At 57.3% G+C, this 15,423-nt stretch overlaps 2 protein-coding genes across 2 annotated transcripts; both read left to right on the top strand.

The window, feature by feature from the left end:
• Positions 1–804: 804 nt before the first annotated feature.
• AFG3 (AAA ATPase afg3) lies at positions 805–3,582 on the top strand (the record flags this gene model as incomplete). Its single annotated transcript, XM_071059911.1, has 2 exons — positions 805–2,725; positions 2,789–3,582. 2 exons carry the CDS (start codon positions 805–807, stop codon positions 3,580–3,582), a joined length of 2,715 nt encoding a protein of 904 aa, XP_070916012.1.
• A 1,255-nt stretch (positions 3,583–4,837) lies between these two features.
• On the top strand, positions 4,838–7,308 carry MFIFM68171_04490 (uncharacterized protein; the record flags this gene model as incomplete). The annotated part of the gene is made up of 5 exons (XM_071059910.1): positions 4,838–5,262; positions 5,353–5,523; positions 5,626–5,691; positions 5,755–6,245; positions 6,302–7,308. The coding sequence occupies 5 exons, from the start codon at positions 4,838–4,840 to the stop codon at positions 7,306–7,308; spliced, it is 2,160 nt and encodes a 719-aa protein (XP_070916011.1).
• Between the last annotated feature and the right edge of the window lie 8,115 nt (positions 7,309–15,423).

Here is a 15,423-nt window from a genome sequence, read left to right as displayed (position 1 = left end):
ATGGTCCTGTGGGGCGGAGGTTATGATTATTCAGAAATCTAATCCGAGTTGATTTGATGCACCGTGGCTGCCTTGTGCCGTGCGATGTGCTTGTTCTTGAGATGGTATATAAATAGGCGGTTGTGTGAGAGGGCGTAATGAGGGAAGCTCGATACGAGATTAGCTGTTAGTTCTCGGGTTATGTAGGCAAGCTTGAACTACGCCCGTTAGAACTCAAGGTTGCTACGGGAGCCTACCGTGTGTGCCAGGGCATGATTTTGACATTAATATTCATTCGCTTCAAGACAATACAGCAAGTGCGTAGCCTAACGTCTAACTGGGCTGAGAGCTGGAGCTGCGTCGGCCTCTTCGGGTCGGACTTTAGGCTCACAGTGCGCTCTTGGCCCGGAATCCGGTGATATCGAAGTGGCGAGCTGGGTCTTGGGCACGTGACACTAAGCTAGTACTCTTTGGGACTAGCCCATTGGCCTGGTGGCAGGCCGCCGCTGCACGCATCATCCAAATGGATTTCTCAATGGCATGGATTTTCTGACCTGGCCACCTCCGACTCTGCAGCAAGGCGCAGATTCAGACCACACATCTTGTCACCTTTTGGCGGCATCGCCAGGGTGCACGGCAGCAGGGCAACGAGCCCAAGGGAATCTAAAGCGGCAGAGTTCGGCCGTCAACTGCAACTGGGCTCGTGCCTCGTAGCGGGCGCGAGAAAGAGAAACCGTTTTAAGCGGACCCGCACCAACCCCCAAACTTCCAGTTCGCATCGTCACATATCGCCTCATCACTAATACCCCGCCGTCCCCCGCGACCATGTTCCGCTCCTCGACACGCCAGCTGGCGCGCTGCGCAAGGCTTTCGCTAAGGCCAGCAGTCAGCCCTGCTTTCCGAGCCGCCCGCTTCCCCCAGAACGCGCCCGCCGCAGCTCTCCTCAGGCCGAGGTTCCAGTCGACAAACCCGCAGAAGCCAGACCCAGAGAACGAGAAGCACTCTCCGAAGACACAGGATGAGTTCCAGACAGAAACGCCGCGGGAGCCACCGCCTCCCGGCTTCGTCCACCTGGACGAGAAGGAGCTCAAGCTGCTCGAGGACTTTCTTGCACGACTTCCCAGCGAGAATCAGAGGGCACAGATGGAGGAGATCTTCAAGGACGTCAAGGAGATTGGAGTACCGGTCGAGCTTCGAGATATCCTCCATGCCATGAAGGAGCGTCGGGTCGGCATGATGGATGCTCTGAAGATCCCCAAGATCGCGTACAAAATGGCCGCCGAGCTCGCCGAACATCAAGTCAAGAAAGAATTGAAGACCGATTTTACATCCAACAAGCCAGGCGAGCAGGGGTCTACTCAAACTCAGCGGCGAGGGCCTGAGGAGCAACAGCAACAACCGCAGGAACAACAACAGCCGCAGGACCAACAAGAACAGCAACAGAGCCACCAACAGGAACAGCAGCAGCGGCAGCAGCAGCAACAGCAACAGCAGAAGAAGCATCAGGGGCAAAAAGGCGCTCCACCGCCGCCTCCTAAGACCTTTGACAGCTCGGATATGTTGACGTGGGCAGTAGCGGCAGCTGTATTGTACCCCTTCTATTCCATGATCTTCCCCGGCGAGACGGTCCGCGAGATTACCTGGCAGGAGCTTCGGACCAACTTCCTGGATAAGGGCTTGGTCGAGAAGCTTGTCGTCATCAAGGGTCGCGTGAAGGTGGAGCTCAACCGTGAAGCCGTCCGGACTATGTATCCTGACTCGCAAGCGGCTAACCCGAATTTTACCTACTACTTCTCCATCGGATCCATAGACGCGTTCGAGAGGAGATTAGATGAGGCGCAGAGGGAGCTTGGCATCCCGTCATCCGAGAGGATACCGGTTAGCTACGCCAGCGAGGGCCTAGGCACGAGTCTCTTGATGGCGTTCGGGCCAACCCTTCTGCTTGTTGGACTGCTCGCCTGGGTGTCGCGCAGAGCTGGCGGTATGGGCGGTGGGTCGAGCAGTATGTTTGGTTTCGGCAAGAGCAAGGCGAAAATGTTCAACCACGACACGGCCGTCAAGGTCAAGTTCTCGGACGTGGCGGGCATGGACGAGGCCAAGGTCGAGATCATGGAGTTTGTGAGCTTCCTGAGGACGCCGGAGCGCTTCCAGAGGTTGGGCGCCAAGATCCCGCGTGGCGCTATCCTGTCCGGTCCTCCCGGTACCGGTAAGACCCTGCTCGCCAGGGCGACGGCCGGCGAGTCGCAGGTGCCCTTCTTCAGCGTCAGCGGCTCCGAGTTCGTTGAGATGTTTGTGGGCGTCGGCGCGTCCCGCGTCCGAGATCTGTTCGCCACGGCGCGCAAGAACGCGCCCTGCATCATCTTCATCGACGAGATTGATGCTATCGGCAAGTCGCGTTCTGAAGGCGGCGGGTTTAGGGGCGGCGGCAACGACGAGCGTGAGGCTACCCTCAACCAGATCTTGACGGAAATGGACGGCTTCAACACGTCTGAGCAGGTGGTTGTTCTTGCGGGCACCAACAGACCCGACATCCTGGACAAGGCTCTGATGCGTCCCGGCCGGTTTGACAGGCATATTCACATCGACAGACCGACCATGAAGGGCCGGCAGGACATCTTCAAGGTGCATCTGGCCAAGATTCTCACCAAGGAGGACATGGAATACCTGACGGGACGTCTCGCCGCTCTGACGCCGGGCTTCGCTGGCGCTGACATTGCCAATGCCGTCAACGAAGCCGCGCTCATTGGTATGTGTAATTTCTGTTATCTTACCATGTGGACGTGACCAAGGCATGCTAACAGAGCAACAGCCGCCAGAGCGAACGCGGCCACGGTCGAGATGATCCACTTTGAGCAAGCCATCGAGCGCGTCATTGGCGGTCTCGAGCGCAAGTCATTAGTGCTAAGCCCCGAGGAGAAGCGGACAGTAGCCTACCACGAAGCCGGCCACGCCATCTGCGGCTGGTTCTTCAGGTGGGCCGACCCGCTGCTCAAGGTTTCCATCATCCCCCGAGGCCAGGGCGCGCTAGGTTATGCCCAATATCTGCCGTCGGGCGACGCGTACCTGATGACGACCAATCAGCTCATGGACCGCATGGCCATGACACTAGGCGGCCGTGTCTCCGAAGAGCTCCACTTCCCAACGGTGACGACGGGCGCGAGCGACGACTTCAAGAAGGTGACACGCATGGCGACCACGATGGTGACACAATGGGGCATGTCGGAGAAGCTGGGGCCGCTCCACTTTGAGAACGACGCAAACCAGCTGCACAAGCCATTTGCCGAGTCGACGGCGCAGACGATTGATGCCGAGGTGCGGCGCGTTGTCGACCAGGCGTACAAGCAGTGCAAGGATCTCCTCACGGCCAGGAAGAAGGAGATTGGCATCGTTGCCGAGGAGCTGTTGCGCAAGGAGGTGCTGACGCGCGATGACTTGGTGCGGCTACTGGGCCCGCGCGAGTGGCCAGAGAAGGAGGAGTTCTCCAAGTTCTTTGATGGACGCAACGGGCAGAAGGGCACACCCCCGTTCCCGACGGAGAGCACCGACTCGCCGAGTGAACCGCAGCCGGCCGTTTTTGAGAAGCACCCTGATGGCGAGAGGTGAGCGGGAGAGGGACGAGAGACGTGCGGAGCCCGGTGGTACTATTGCGTATCGCGAGCCCCTAGCAGAAAAGAGAGGAAGCTTATCCACCTGACTCAACTCACATGTTTGTATCACTACGGCGCAAGGGGGGAGAGGGGAGCTCCATGACGAGGCAACTCGCGCATTTGTTTTCACTCGAGTGGCCTTTTCAATCTCCATACGGGAATCAGCGGGGAGCTTGCATGTTGATAGATAGACTTGAGTGTGCTTCGGAAGACCCAGGATAAAATGCCTGTCCCTTGATCGAGGTGACGCTTTTCCTTTGGTACTGGGAGGCAAGGCTGCTGGGGTGAGACCGTGTTGTACGATAGTGGTGTTGATGCCGAGTCTCATTTGTTAAATATTCGGTGTATGTATATACAACTTGTCCCAGCTCCTTAGATCGGTGTTGCGAGGCGGGTGCTTACATAGCCCGTCACCGCCTAGTCACCCGCTGAACTCGGTCTGAACTCCGATGAGTCTTTTGACTAGCATGGAGATATGGTGAAGTATTTGAATGGGCGCGTTGGCATGATGGGTGGTAAAACACGCCCGTTGAGCGTCATCGACCCCGCCACAGGGGTTTTATTGACAAAAAGGCGACATTGTCTCAACATTGTCTCAACATTGTCTCTTTCCTTCGAAAGGACAGCGCCGCTGCATTCAACCCATTGAATCTTTGTCAGCACACAAAGGATGACCGGTCGCCAACCCAGACCTGCAAGTGATCGGATGCACGGCATCGAGAGAACGGGGGAAACAGGACTGGGATTAGTTAATGGTAACGCCTTGTGGGTCTCTCCCGCCCCTGCTGCCCTTGCGCTCGCCGCTGCCGAGAATAATAGCAGGGGATCGGGCGAGTGGCGCAGAAAAAGATGGATTGAAGATTTATCTCGTCCATGGGACATTTTCAAACCCTGGTGTTGCCATATCACCGAGCTGTTCTATCGCCGCTCCTTATCCGATTTTCGGGACCGGGAATTGTGGCGGATCAAAACAAATTGAAGGCGACAACGGCAAATCCCACTACTGTACGCAGCGGATTTTGCTGATGGGTTGTTAATGTCGGACAAGAAGAAAAACGATATCCCCTGGCTGCTGCTGCGACGTCCTGCTTGAGCTTGACCGTCATCCGAACTTTGAACCGCTCTCTGAGCCCGTGTTCTTCTCTTCTTAGCAGTTCACCGCCACCACCTGCAACGAAACCCCTACACACCCCGAACGCAGAGACAGGAGAATGGCCTCCACCTCTGAGAAATACACCGGAGCCGGAACCGGAACCGGAACTGGAGGCAATGACGCCGCCGCCGACCACCACCTCACCCTCCCTACAACCAACAACCCCTACCACGGCCAGGGCCAAGATGAGGCCAAAACTAAGACGGGCTTGCGTATCCGCGACTGGGTGCGCTCCCCGCGCTCCGGAGAGGCCCGCCACTCGACGGGCCGGAACCCTACGGAGCCGGAGCCGGAGCCGGAGCCGGAGCCGGAGCCGAAATCGCGCCAGGGGGGAGGTCCCCACTCGGACCAGTGGTGGAAGATCCACCTCTTCCGGGGGATGGTGAATGACGTGCGCAAGAGGGCGCCCTACTACCTGAGCGACTGGACGGATGCGTGGAACTATAGGGTTGTGCCCGCGACTGTGTACATGTTTTTTGCAAAGTGAGTGCTGCTCGAACAACGTCCCCCTCTCGCCCCCCTCTCGCCCCGCCCCATGGGTGAAGCGCCGGTTGGCTGACCAGGGTTTGCCAGTATCCTCCCTGCCCTGGCGTTCTCGCTGGATATGTTCCACAAGACGAACATGCAGTACGGTGTGAACGAGGTGCTGCTAGCGTCGGTGCTTGGGGCCGTGGTGTTCTCGGTGCTGGCGTGTCAGCCGTTGGTGATCGTGGGCGTGACGGGGCCGATCACGGTGTTTAATTAGTAGGTTCTCTTTTCTTCTTCTTTTTTTTTTTTTTTTTTTTTTTTTTTTGGTATTGTAGCTCCTCTTTTTTGCTCTTGAAGATATGTGACTGACGTGTGTAGTACCGTCTACGATATCATGATGCCCACTGGCACCAACTATCTGGCGTTTATGTGCTGGATCGGGATGTGAGTTATTGTGGCCACTACTGTGTATGCGAGAGAGATATATATATACTAACCTCTCCCCAGATGGTCACTCGTTTTCCACTGGATCCTGGCCATCACCAACTCGTGCAACTGGCTGCGCTACGTGACACGCTTCCCCTGTGACATTTTCGGCTTCTACGTCGCCTTCATCTACCTGCAGAAGGGCATCCAGATCCTCGAGACGCTCGGCGACGAGGAGCCATTTTACCTGTCCGTCGTCGTCGCCCTGTTGGTCTTTGCCATTGCCTACATCTGCGGAGAGCTTGGCCAGAGCAGCCTGTTCCGTCATCCCGTGCGTGTCTTCCTTAAGGACTACGGCACACCTCTGACGGTCGTCTTCTTCACGGGCTTTATCCACATGGGCAAGATGCGGCACATCTCGATGGAGACGCTGCCGACGGGCATTGCCTTCATGCCGACGATGCCAGAACGGGGATGGTTCGTTCACTTTTGGGATATCCCAGTGGCCGACATCTTTGTTGCCATCCCCTTTGCCCTTTTGTTGACCATTCTCTTCTGGTTTGACCACAACGGTATGCCACATCCTTGCCCTTTTCCCCCTTTCCGTCTCCGTTCTAACCATCCACAGTCTCCTCTCTCATCGCCCAAGGAACCGAATTCCCCCTCAGAAAGCCTGCCGGCTTCCACTGGGACATTTTTCTCCTCGGCCTCACCACGGGCGTAGCCGGCATCTTGGGCCTCCCCTTCCCCAACGGCTTGATCCCGCAAGCCCCTTTTCACACCGAATCTCTCTGCGTCACCGAAGTTGTCCAGGACGAACCCACCTCCAATGGCGGCAACAATAACAAACCAACCTTCACCTTCCGCGCCGCTTACGTGGTCGAGCAGCGCCTCTCCAACCTCGCCCAGGGCCTGCTCACCCTCGTCGCCATGACGGGGCCGCTCCTCACCGTCCTGCACCTCATCCCGCAGGGCGTGCTGGCGGGGCTCTTCTTCATCATGGGCTTCCAGGCGCTCGAGGCGAACGGCATCACGACCAAGCTGCTGTTCCTCCTCCGCGACCAGGCCCTCACCCCGCCCAACCACCCGCTGCGGAGGGGCGCCAGCGCGGGCGTCCGCCGCGGCGCCGTCTGGGTCTTTGTGCTCGTCGAGCTGGTCGGCTTCGGCGCCACCTTCGCCATCACCCAGACCGTCGCCGCCGTCGGGTTCCCCGTGTTCATCTTCCTGCTGATCCCGCTTCGCGCCATGGTCCTGCCCAAGCTGCTGACGAGGGAGGAGCTGGCCGTGCTGGACGAGCCGACGGCCAGCCCGTTCACGATGGAGAGCGTCGGGGGCGTGTACGGCGGGGGTGGAAGTGGGAGTCTGTTTTTAGATGCGGAGGAAGACGGTGGTGGGCGGTCGGGGTCGGGGTCGGGATCGGGATCGGGCTCCGGGTCGGGCGCCGAGGAGGAAGGCGGCGAGCGGTCGAGGACGGGGAAGGAGAAGGAGAAGGAGAAGCAAGGTGTTGTTGTCGTTGGCAGGACGGGTGGTTCGAGCGGGCGGAGCGATGAGGAGCTCGCCGAGCTTGGGGAGGGCGGCTTAGCGGGGAGCGTGAGGAGGCGGTTGAGTACCGTCAACCGGGAGGAGGGTGTTTAAAGGTGCTTCGTGGTCGACCTGTCGACCGGTTGGCCGGTCGAGGCGCTGCAATTCTGGAGGAGCATGACTTAAAAGGTAAGTTGCCGTAGGCCGGCGCGCCTTGAGGGGCGCTTTTTTGGATGGTTATCGTCGGCCTCTCTCCTTGGATGTCTACTAGAAGGTGGTTAGAAGACACCGATGATCTATGACACTCTTCAATGCCAACCAGTAGTTACCCACATCCTATCGCCTAACGCGCGAGACTGAAGAAGGCTTGTAGTCCATCACCAGCAGCTGGCCCTCGTTCTTAGGGTTCCGGCCCTGTCGATAGCAAAGCGGGCTTGATCATCGGATTAGCCAGATCATTGTCGGTTCCCTGGCTGGTCACTGGCTCGGACGGTCCCAGCATCGCTGACTGGCAATTGGCAACGGTATAAACGGCTTAGAGAACCGTGCTATGTCAAGGAGAACACGTTGGCTAACTAAATTCTACTCCTCGATGAGGCAGCAGGAGTCAGAGTAATCTCGGATATCATCTCGACAAATCTCGACGCCATTCCAGGCCGACATCACAATGGGACGATCGGGCCACGAAACATTGGCCGGAATTGCTTCAATAAGTTTCTTTTATATACGGGCAGCGGGCCAGAAATACTATTACACTTTGGAATTGCTCTCGCCGCTGATCATGGTGATTTGGATAGACAATCCCCAACCGTGAATTTCACTGTTCTCGCAGCAGAGTTGGCCCAGACATTGTTAGGGACGGGCAGCAACTCCTATTATCCGCACCGCTCTCGCCTCGCCAAACACCAACATGGGTATCGGCTTAATTTGCGCCCTGCAATCAAAGCCTATTAAACGCAAGTGGATTTGCTAGGCTCTCCTTCATCTACAAGAATCACCTTAGATGAATAGGAATCTCGTCAGGAATCATCTTGAGCACTTCCGGGCCTCGCCATGGTTTGATGGGAGCTTCCCCCAACCGGCGTGGCGAAACGGCCGACCCTGGAACCACATAAAGGGGCTGCGTGCCTCCCCCCCTTGGGCCAAAACCTGATGGTTGTAAGAGGAAAACTTGGTCGTCGCAGCCATTGTTGTGACTACCCCCCTCGCCAGGCCCGGTGGGGTCCCGGAAGGTTTGGTAGCCGTGGTAGGTCGCTGGTACTTCTGCTCGTCTAGCCAAGCATCCAAGCAGCGCGCCCACCCCCCAAGCCGGGCGGAATGCAACCCTCGAACGGACGGAGAATGGCCATGGTCGGACTGACCATCAACGGCAGCTCGAGTCGAACCAGCTTTGTACGGGTGGCTGAAATCCTACCTGCACGATGCCGGCTTCCAGTTCCGACGGTGGTTCCCCCCCGCCGGTCTTGTTCCCTGACGGCCCCGGTCGAGAAAACGGAGGGGCGAATTAGGTGGCGGACCGGAGCTGATGGGGTTCAAGAGGAGCAGCCTGGTCAAGCTGGCGCTTCTGTTTGTGGAGGGCCAATGCCTTCCCTGTCAGCCACCAAAGCCGAGCAGCTGGTCCCTGCTGGTTGCACCAGGACCCCGGGTTCGGCTGGGGACTGTTGGCGCTGGAACCCCGCGACGGATCTGGATCAGCCAGATCTACGACAACGGACAGCAGTAGACGAGCCAGGTCGACCGTGCCCGGCGCCTATCTGCCGCGATGCCCAGACGGCCGCCGCAAAGCAGCAGGAAAGATCCTGACGGGGAGGGCGTGATGTTGGACGGCTCAACGGGACGACGGCCTTTGGTGAGCAGGGCCATCAAAAACACGCAGCTCGCTCTTCTCAACGAGGCAGGTGGCGGATACAAGCGACACACCTCATCGCTTCCGGCTCGAAGTTGTCAGTCATCTGCCCTCCACAGGTTTCTCCGTCGATGCATCAGCTAGCGCAGAAACTGAGATTGAGGCACCTGTTTGGATCGGCCCGTCAACCTTGCAAGCACTCTCCAAGTAGGACCGGCGTCCTTTGAGCGCGACGCCGCAATGGATTGAGCCGACGTAGGCGAGACGCCTCTCGTCGACACACGCAGACGGCAGAAGCTCCAGCCTGTTTCGCTTTTGGGCCTGTAGCCCCAGTGGTCCCGTCACCATGCCGCCGCTGGCAGGGACGGCTCCCAGCCTCCGCCATCTGCCCTCGATCTCGACCTCTTTCACGCCTGCCGGGCTCGGGGCACCTTCTTGGACGGCAGCCCCTGGCACGTCAGACCCGAAGAGATAGATTGAATGCGACCGAACGGCGGCATTGGCAGCCAGGGTACTCCAGCAGTAGTCAGCTGTCCTCGGGGCAATTGGGCGCTCGTCGGTGGGGAGGGGTGGGTGCTAAGAGATGCGAAGCTGTCGGGGTTGGGTCGGGTCCCATGGGGCAGGCAGCTCGCCTCCGTCCAACAAGGCACAGGTAATTTAGCCGAATGACTCGTAGATTGCCTCTGAACCACCACAAAGCTCAACCAGGTCATGGGTCAAGGGGGCCAGGCACAAGAGCCAGGAAACCGGCCGCCGAGCGGGCATCGACGAGGGTGCAAAAACGGGATACAGCAGAAATTGGCGAGGAAGCGGGATCCGGATACTCACTCGCCTGGCTGCAGCAGCATCCAGCATCCTCCAGCGGCATCCAGCGGCATCGCGCCGCACGTTTCCTGTCTGCTTTGCGGTTCGTCGTCCACAGGGCTTTCTCTTTTGCTCGGCTCGCAAATGATGACCCCGATGGGCGGGTCAGGCACGCATCCGTTCCCTCGTTACCGTCGTTTGTCGTTCGCTGACGTTGCAGACGGAGGCTCGGCTGCTACAGAGACTGGCCCACCGAACCATTCAAGCTGCTGCTGCCTGTCATCTTTATACGCGGCAGTCTCTTTTGCCCTGTCCAGTCCTGCTGCGCGGCACCGCACGTGATCCCTCAACGGCAATCGCCTACCGCCGGTCTCAATCGCCCAAGCGGAAGGTGGTCTCGATGGCTTCTGCTTGTCGAGGCGCGAGGGCGTTGTACCGAAGGGTTGGAATTGTGCGTGCACCGCTTTGCCTTGACAGAACGGGTGGCAGTCGGTCAAGCTTCGCTCTAACCCCTTCTGGCAGCTCGTGCTACTGCGAAGAGAGCGGATTGCCCACTCCGTCGGCATGGCCAGTGCGCGCCTGGCAGGCACGGCCAGGTACGAAGGTACAGTATAGTACAGTACATATAGAGTGTTCTGTCCACTTAACGACGGGGGCCCCTGGACGTGTGATCGCGCCCGGTGGGTCCAGATCGTAACGTTATCACTGCCCCCCGGCGACACTTGCCGGCGATGATTATTGTACATACATACACTATGTACATACACCCTGTACGTGTATGTGTGTATGTGTGTATGTGTGTATGTGTGTATGTGTGTATGTGTGTATGTGTGTATGTGTGTATGTGTGTATGTGTGTATGTGTGTATGTGTGTATGTGTGTATGTGTGTATGTGTGTATGTGTGTATGTGTGTATGTGTGTATGTGTGTATGTGTGTATGTGTGTATGTGAGCGTGTGTGCTCTTGCGTTTGCCTTGCCTTCCGGTTCTCGGTACCGTGTCGTGCCCTGTCCGGCCCTGCCCTGCCCGGCCCTGCCCTACCCTGTCCTCAACACGCAGCGTCAGCATACTACTATATCGCTTTGCTCGCGCCAACTCGTTCCGCACTCGCTTGACACTAACCCCCCCTTGCACAGCTTGTCGGCTAGCCAAGCGCGCCCACAGTTGCAACCCAGCCCTTCTGCCGCGAACATCGCGAGGTTACTTGTTGAGATAGGCATCTAGCCATACGCGGTAGGCTCTTCGCACCACGAACGGGAGCTCGCATCTCTTTCCTCCCATCAATAATTCATCTCCCTGTGGTCTGTTTCAACCGGTTCCATGCAGCAGCCGGTTGCTCTCCCGCTGCCGTCCCATCCTTTTTGCTGCCCTTGCCCGTCGAGAGAGGATACGTCTCGGGATGCCGTGTCTTGCCAGCCGGGAGGCGCTTATTCAGGCATGCCCGGCCTCCTGTCACTGTCCGGGACTGGGGCGCGAAATCTCCGAAGAAGCCTTGACATCCCTCTTCGGCAGTCGGCCCCGTTGGATCTGCCGTGGCCTGGGTCTCCGGTGAACCACGCCACAGGCGAGATCTTCCACCGCATCATCCCTGCAGACCCATCGATCACCCGATGCGGACTGTGAGGTGCAATGCCCCATTCGGGTATGAATCTTGCTGTGCTCCCCGTCCCTTCGTGCGATACGAGACGTGCTGCAGGAGATGGACAAGTACAATGGTCTCTCGCTGCGGCTTACACGACTCTTTTCTTCAGCCCGGGGCAGTGCCTGTCTGTTGAAGCACCGCCAGGCCGGCCTAGTGCCTCGTCGATGGCAATGGCAAATACCCGCCACGGGCGAGGCATCCCCCCTCTTGGCCCCCGTTACGTAGGTAAAATAGCACCTCTCTCTTTGCGGATCCCATCCCACCACCCCGCCGTTAGCTCTACCCTTGGGCCAAGCAGGCAGCCGAAAACTATCGGGGTAACGCCAAGTCACTACCGGCCAGCATCTGGTTCTGATTTCCTGTACACGGCATGCTGGATGCTTGCAGCGAACATGTACGGTCATTTGTCAACCGGTCGGCGAAAGAGTGCCACTGCAGCCGGCCTGTGCACCCACCCAGCTTTAGTATGATGGTCGAGCGCACCGCCATTGCAGGCTGGCCAGGACCTGAGGAGCCGTGGTCCGCCTCCCCTTTTCTTCTCTCTCTTGGATGGCAGGTATTGCGGATCCCGCTCTCGCAGACACGGCCTGCTCTTCCCATCTACTCGGACCGCGGCCAACGGCAACCGCGGAGATACCCGGCCGCCCGCCACGTCCGTTCTCGCCAAAAGATGCGCTGACTGAGGAGAGGCACTACGGGCGCCTTCGACCGTCCACCAGCCATCTCGCCTCTGTGTGGCTGTATGTCTCTGTGTGTCTCTGTGTGTCTCTCTCCGGCCCTGCTAGCGCCCTGTAAGACGGTATGCGCAGAACTCCACAACTAGCTTTGCCTTCTGCAGCTTGCCACCTTCAAGACACCGCGGGCGTGACCTAGTCCCCGGTAAAGTTACACTGCGAGACCCATACCTTGCAGACACGCCTCCTAAACTTGCAGAAGCGCCGGGTGAGGTAGGCAGCACAACTAAACGCCAGAGAGAGCCCTGCGTCGAGGCATCGTAGTGTGCCAGAAAACATCATGCGAACCGGGCGGACTGCACCGCCTGACTCCGAGGCTTCCATTCTGAGCCTTGATGTCGACGAAAAAGAAAAAAAAAAAAAAATGGTACCGTGTCAGGGTAGCCTTCGATTGTGCATCCTTACAACCCCCGGAATCCCGCGGCTGCTTCCAGCCAAAGGCTTGATGGCGGTGTGCTGCGTGCTGCGATGGATCAGCCGGCAACTGCCTGAAAGCGTCTGGGGCAGCGCATCTTGGAAAACCTGCAAGCCTCCCCACATCCCGGCTCTTGGTCACAGGTCCACGTCTGACGCGAGATGCTTTTGCTGAAATACCGACCAAGGGCGATGTAGGCTGGCGAACAGCCGGCTGTAGTCTGGCGTAGCAACGGGGCCCCAAGGGCATCCAAGTCCAGTTGCATCATCGATACGTCGTGTGTCCCCCCCCCCCCCCCCTCCCCCGCCAGTTTCTGTTCCTCCTGAGATCTTCCCAATCAGATGCGCAGCGGCGTCCCATTCCGCAGTTAATGACGGGGCACGTTTTTTTAATCTCTGTTATTTTCCGATCAAGCCTTTCCCCGGACGGGCCCAATGGTACCCTGGACCGGGCTGACACCCTTCCCCGCGGTTTCAAGGAAAGTAAATGATACCACGGTAGGTTTCTGCGATGCCGTTGGAGGGAAAAGGGACATGGGGCGCGCTCAGGTACGGACCTGGAGCGCCCGGCCGATGTGACAGCGGAGGTTATTCATTGCTCTATGTGTCGATGGCTGGAGGACAGGAGCAGCATTTCCAAACAGGGCAATCTTCGAGATGTTCCGTCGAAGACTTCTGTGCGTCGTCGGCAGCAAACGGCACACGTCCGTGCTAAGCTCATTTTAAACACTACCGCTTGACGGGATCCATCACCGCCGGAGCTTTAAGCTTTGAGGCGGGGTATCGATCTGCACAACCTACCCCTACCTTGACGCCTTTTTTTTTTTTTTTTTTTTTCCCCTTCACCCCCCTGCCCCGGGCTAGTGGGTTACTGCTATCGAAGGAATTCGCCCGGTTGACTAGCCTTTATTGCATGCCCACGACAAGGTGGGCACACAGGGAGGCGCAGAACACCAGTTCTGGTTTTGGGATCAAGACGGGCCCGACTGGGAGATGAAAGTCTTGGCCTGGTGCAGCCAACCAAAGCTGCACCATGAACGCTTTCGATGACAAGAGCGAAATAACGTAGTGCTGCTTTTGTTTTTCATCTCCGAGTATTCGGCCGAGATTGGAGGAGACGGGTTTAGGCAGACTGAAAGTGCCAGATGATGAAACACCATGTTATGATGCAAAGGCTTCGAGAGGGTGTTGAGATATCGTAGTGGACTTTGTGGCTTTTGAAGCTGTCGTCGTGTAAGTCGAACGAGGGAAGGTACAGTAGCTTTACTGTGTACTGCGTATGTGAAGTTGCGGCTCCGTTTTCATTATACACCAAGACCAACGTTACATTCCCAAAACCGAGCCCATACACTACGTCGGCCGTGTATTCCATACCTGTCCTTGTTCGCTCTGAATCTCCCTCCTCCATCTCGCTTCCCCCGATCTGGTCTCGTCCCCTCTGTGCGGCAATTAAAAAAAAAAACACGCTGCAAAAAGCGCATTCTCTTGCAGCAGGAATCCATGCGTGACGCATGCACCGGTAGGTGTGGGGAGGCTGCACGTCTCTAAGTGCCATCCCATCTTTCTCCTTTGTTCAAGCTCTCCTTTCTTAGGGCAGGCAAGCCGGGGCTTGCAAAAACGCGCAGCGGCAATTTCCACGCCCGATGCTGGTTTTGGTTGTAGTCGCGAAGGGTAAATCTGCTGGCAGAAAACTGGAAGTTGTGCATTTCATACTGCCGGATCGGGCTCGTTGCAAAAGAGAGTGCAACCCTACCGTATGAACTTCCGGGGACGCCGGCAGTTTTCTCCTTTCGTGGCTGTACCGTCTAGTGCGCGTATGCGAATATGTTTGTAAACGAAGTGTGGCGTTCGAAAAAGGGGGTGAGAGACTGGAGGCGGACAGGCCGCGGCCTATCCGGTCCAACATGGTGACAACACGGGCATACCACCACCAAGAGACGCATAGCCGCCTCGCAGAAGCGGGAAGGTGAGCAAGCCCTTTCCAAACGTTCTCGGTTTGTTCGTGTCTATCTATGTACATCAGAACAGACAGAGAGAGCCATGCCGAACCATTCCACTCCCCATCCGCATCCTATTTCTCCCCGAATACAGCAACGGACAGACACACCACAGACACAAACCGCCGCCCCGCCAACCTCGGTTCAATGCAACTCCAGTAACAATACGCCCGCCGTTGAACTAATATTTTTTCCGGTTATCGAATCCCATCAGTCCGTCCGTCCATCCATTCGCCACTGTTAATATCACAAAAACGTAGGAAAGTCAGACTGCCTCCCCCTGAAAAGTCCCCACCGCGCCATCCTGCGCCCATCGTAAGATCTGTGATCAAATTGGTCCTTCGTTCGTAGATAATATGTCATAAAGGTAAAATAAAGAAGAAAAAAATAAAATAAAAAGGCGAAGGAACAAATGGAGAGGGAGTAATGTAGTTAGCTGTCGTGGTAAAGGCCAGGCCTCAAGAAGAATCCCTCCGAAATTCCCAGCCGACAGCCAGTAAAGCCAGCCCGAACAAGGGAGGCGGTTATCGATATAACCGTATTGGAGGCGCCTGCGAGATCGACCGCCAGAAATGGATAAGTAATGTGCGCACTCGTGCTCAATCTTGGTTGAGGAAATGGTAAGTGGATAAAGTTCGTTCGGAAGGAGAAGAATCGGAGCGAACGTATAGCGGTCGAACGTGAAAGCGGCACAATCAGTACGTCTGTTGACACGGAACAAATGCGCGCATTGGGGGTATTTTTTTGGTTGTCCTCGAGGACACACAAAGAATCGAAGCAGACGAAGCGAAG

Source organism: Madurella fahalii, assembly GCF_045866475.1.
Source record: "Madurella fahalii IFM 68171 DNA, scaffold_2, whole genome shotgun sequence".
Lineage (NCBI taxonomy): Eukaryota > Fungi > Ascomycota > Sordariomycetes > Sordariales > Madurella > Madurella fahalii.
The sequence above is the reverse complement of the archived record's forward strand: the minus strand, read 5'-3'. Positions and strand labels throughout refer to the sequence as shown.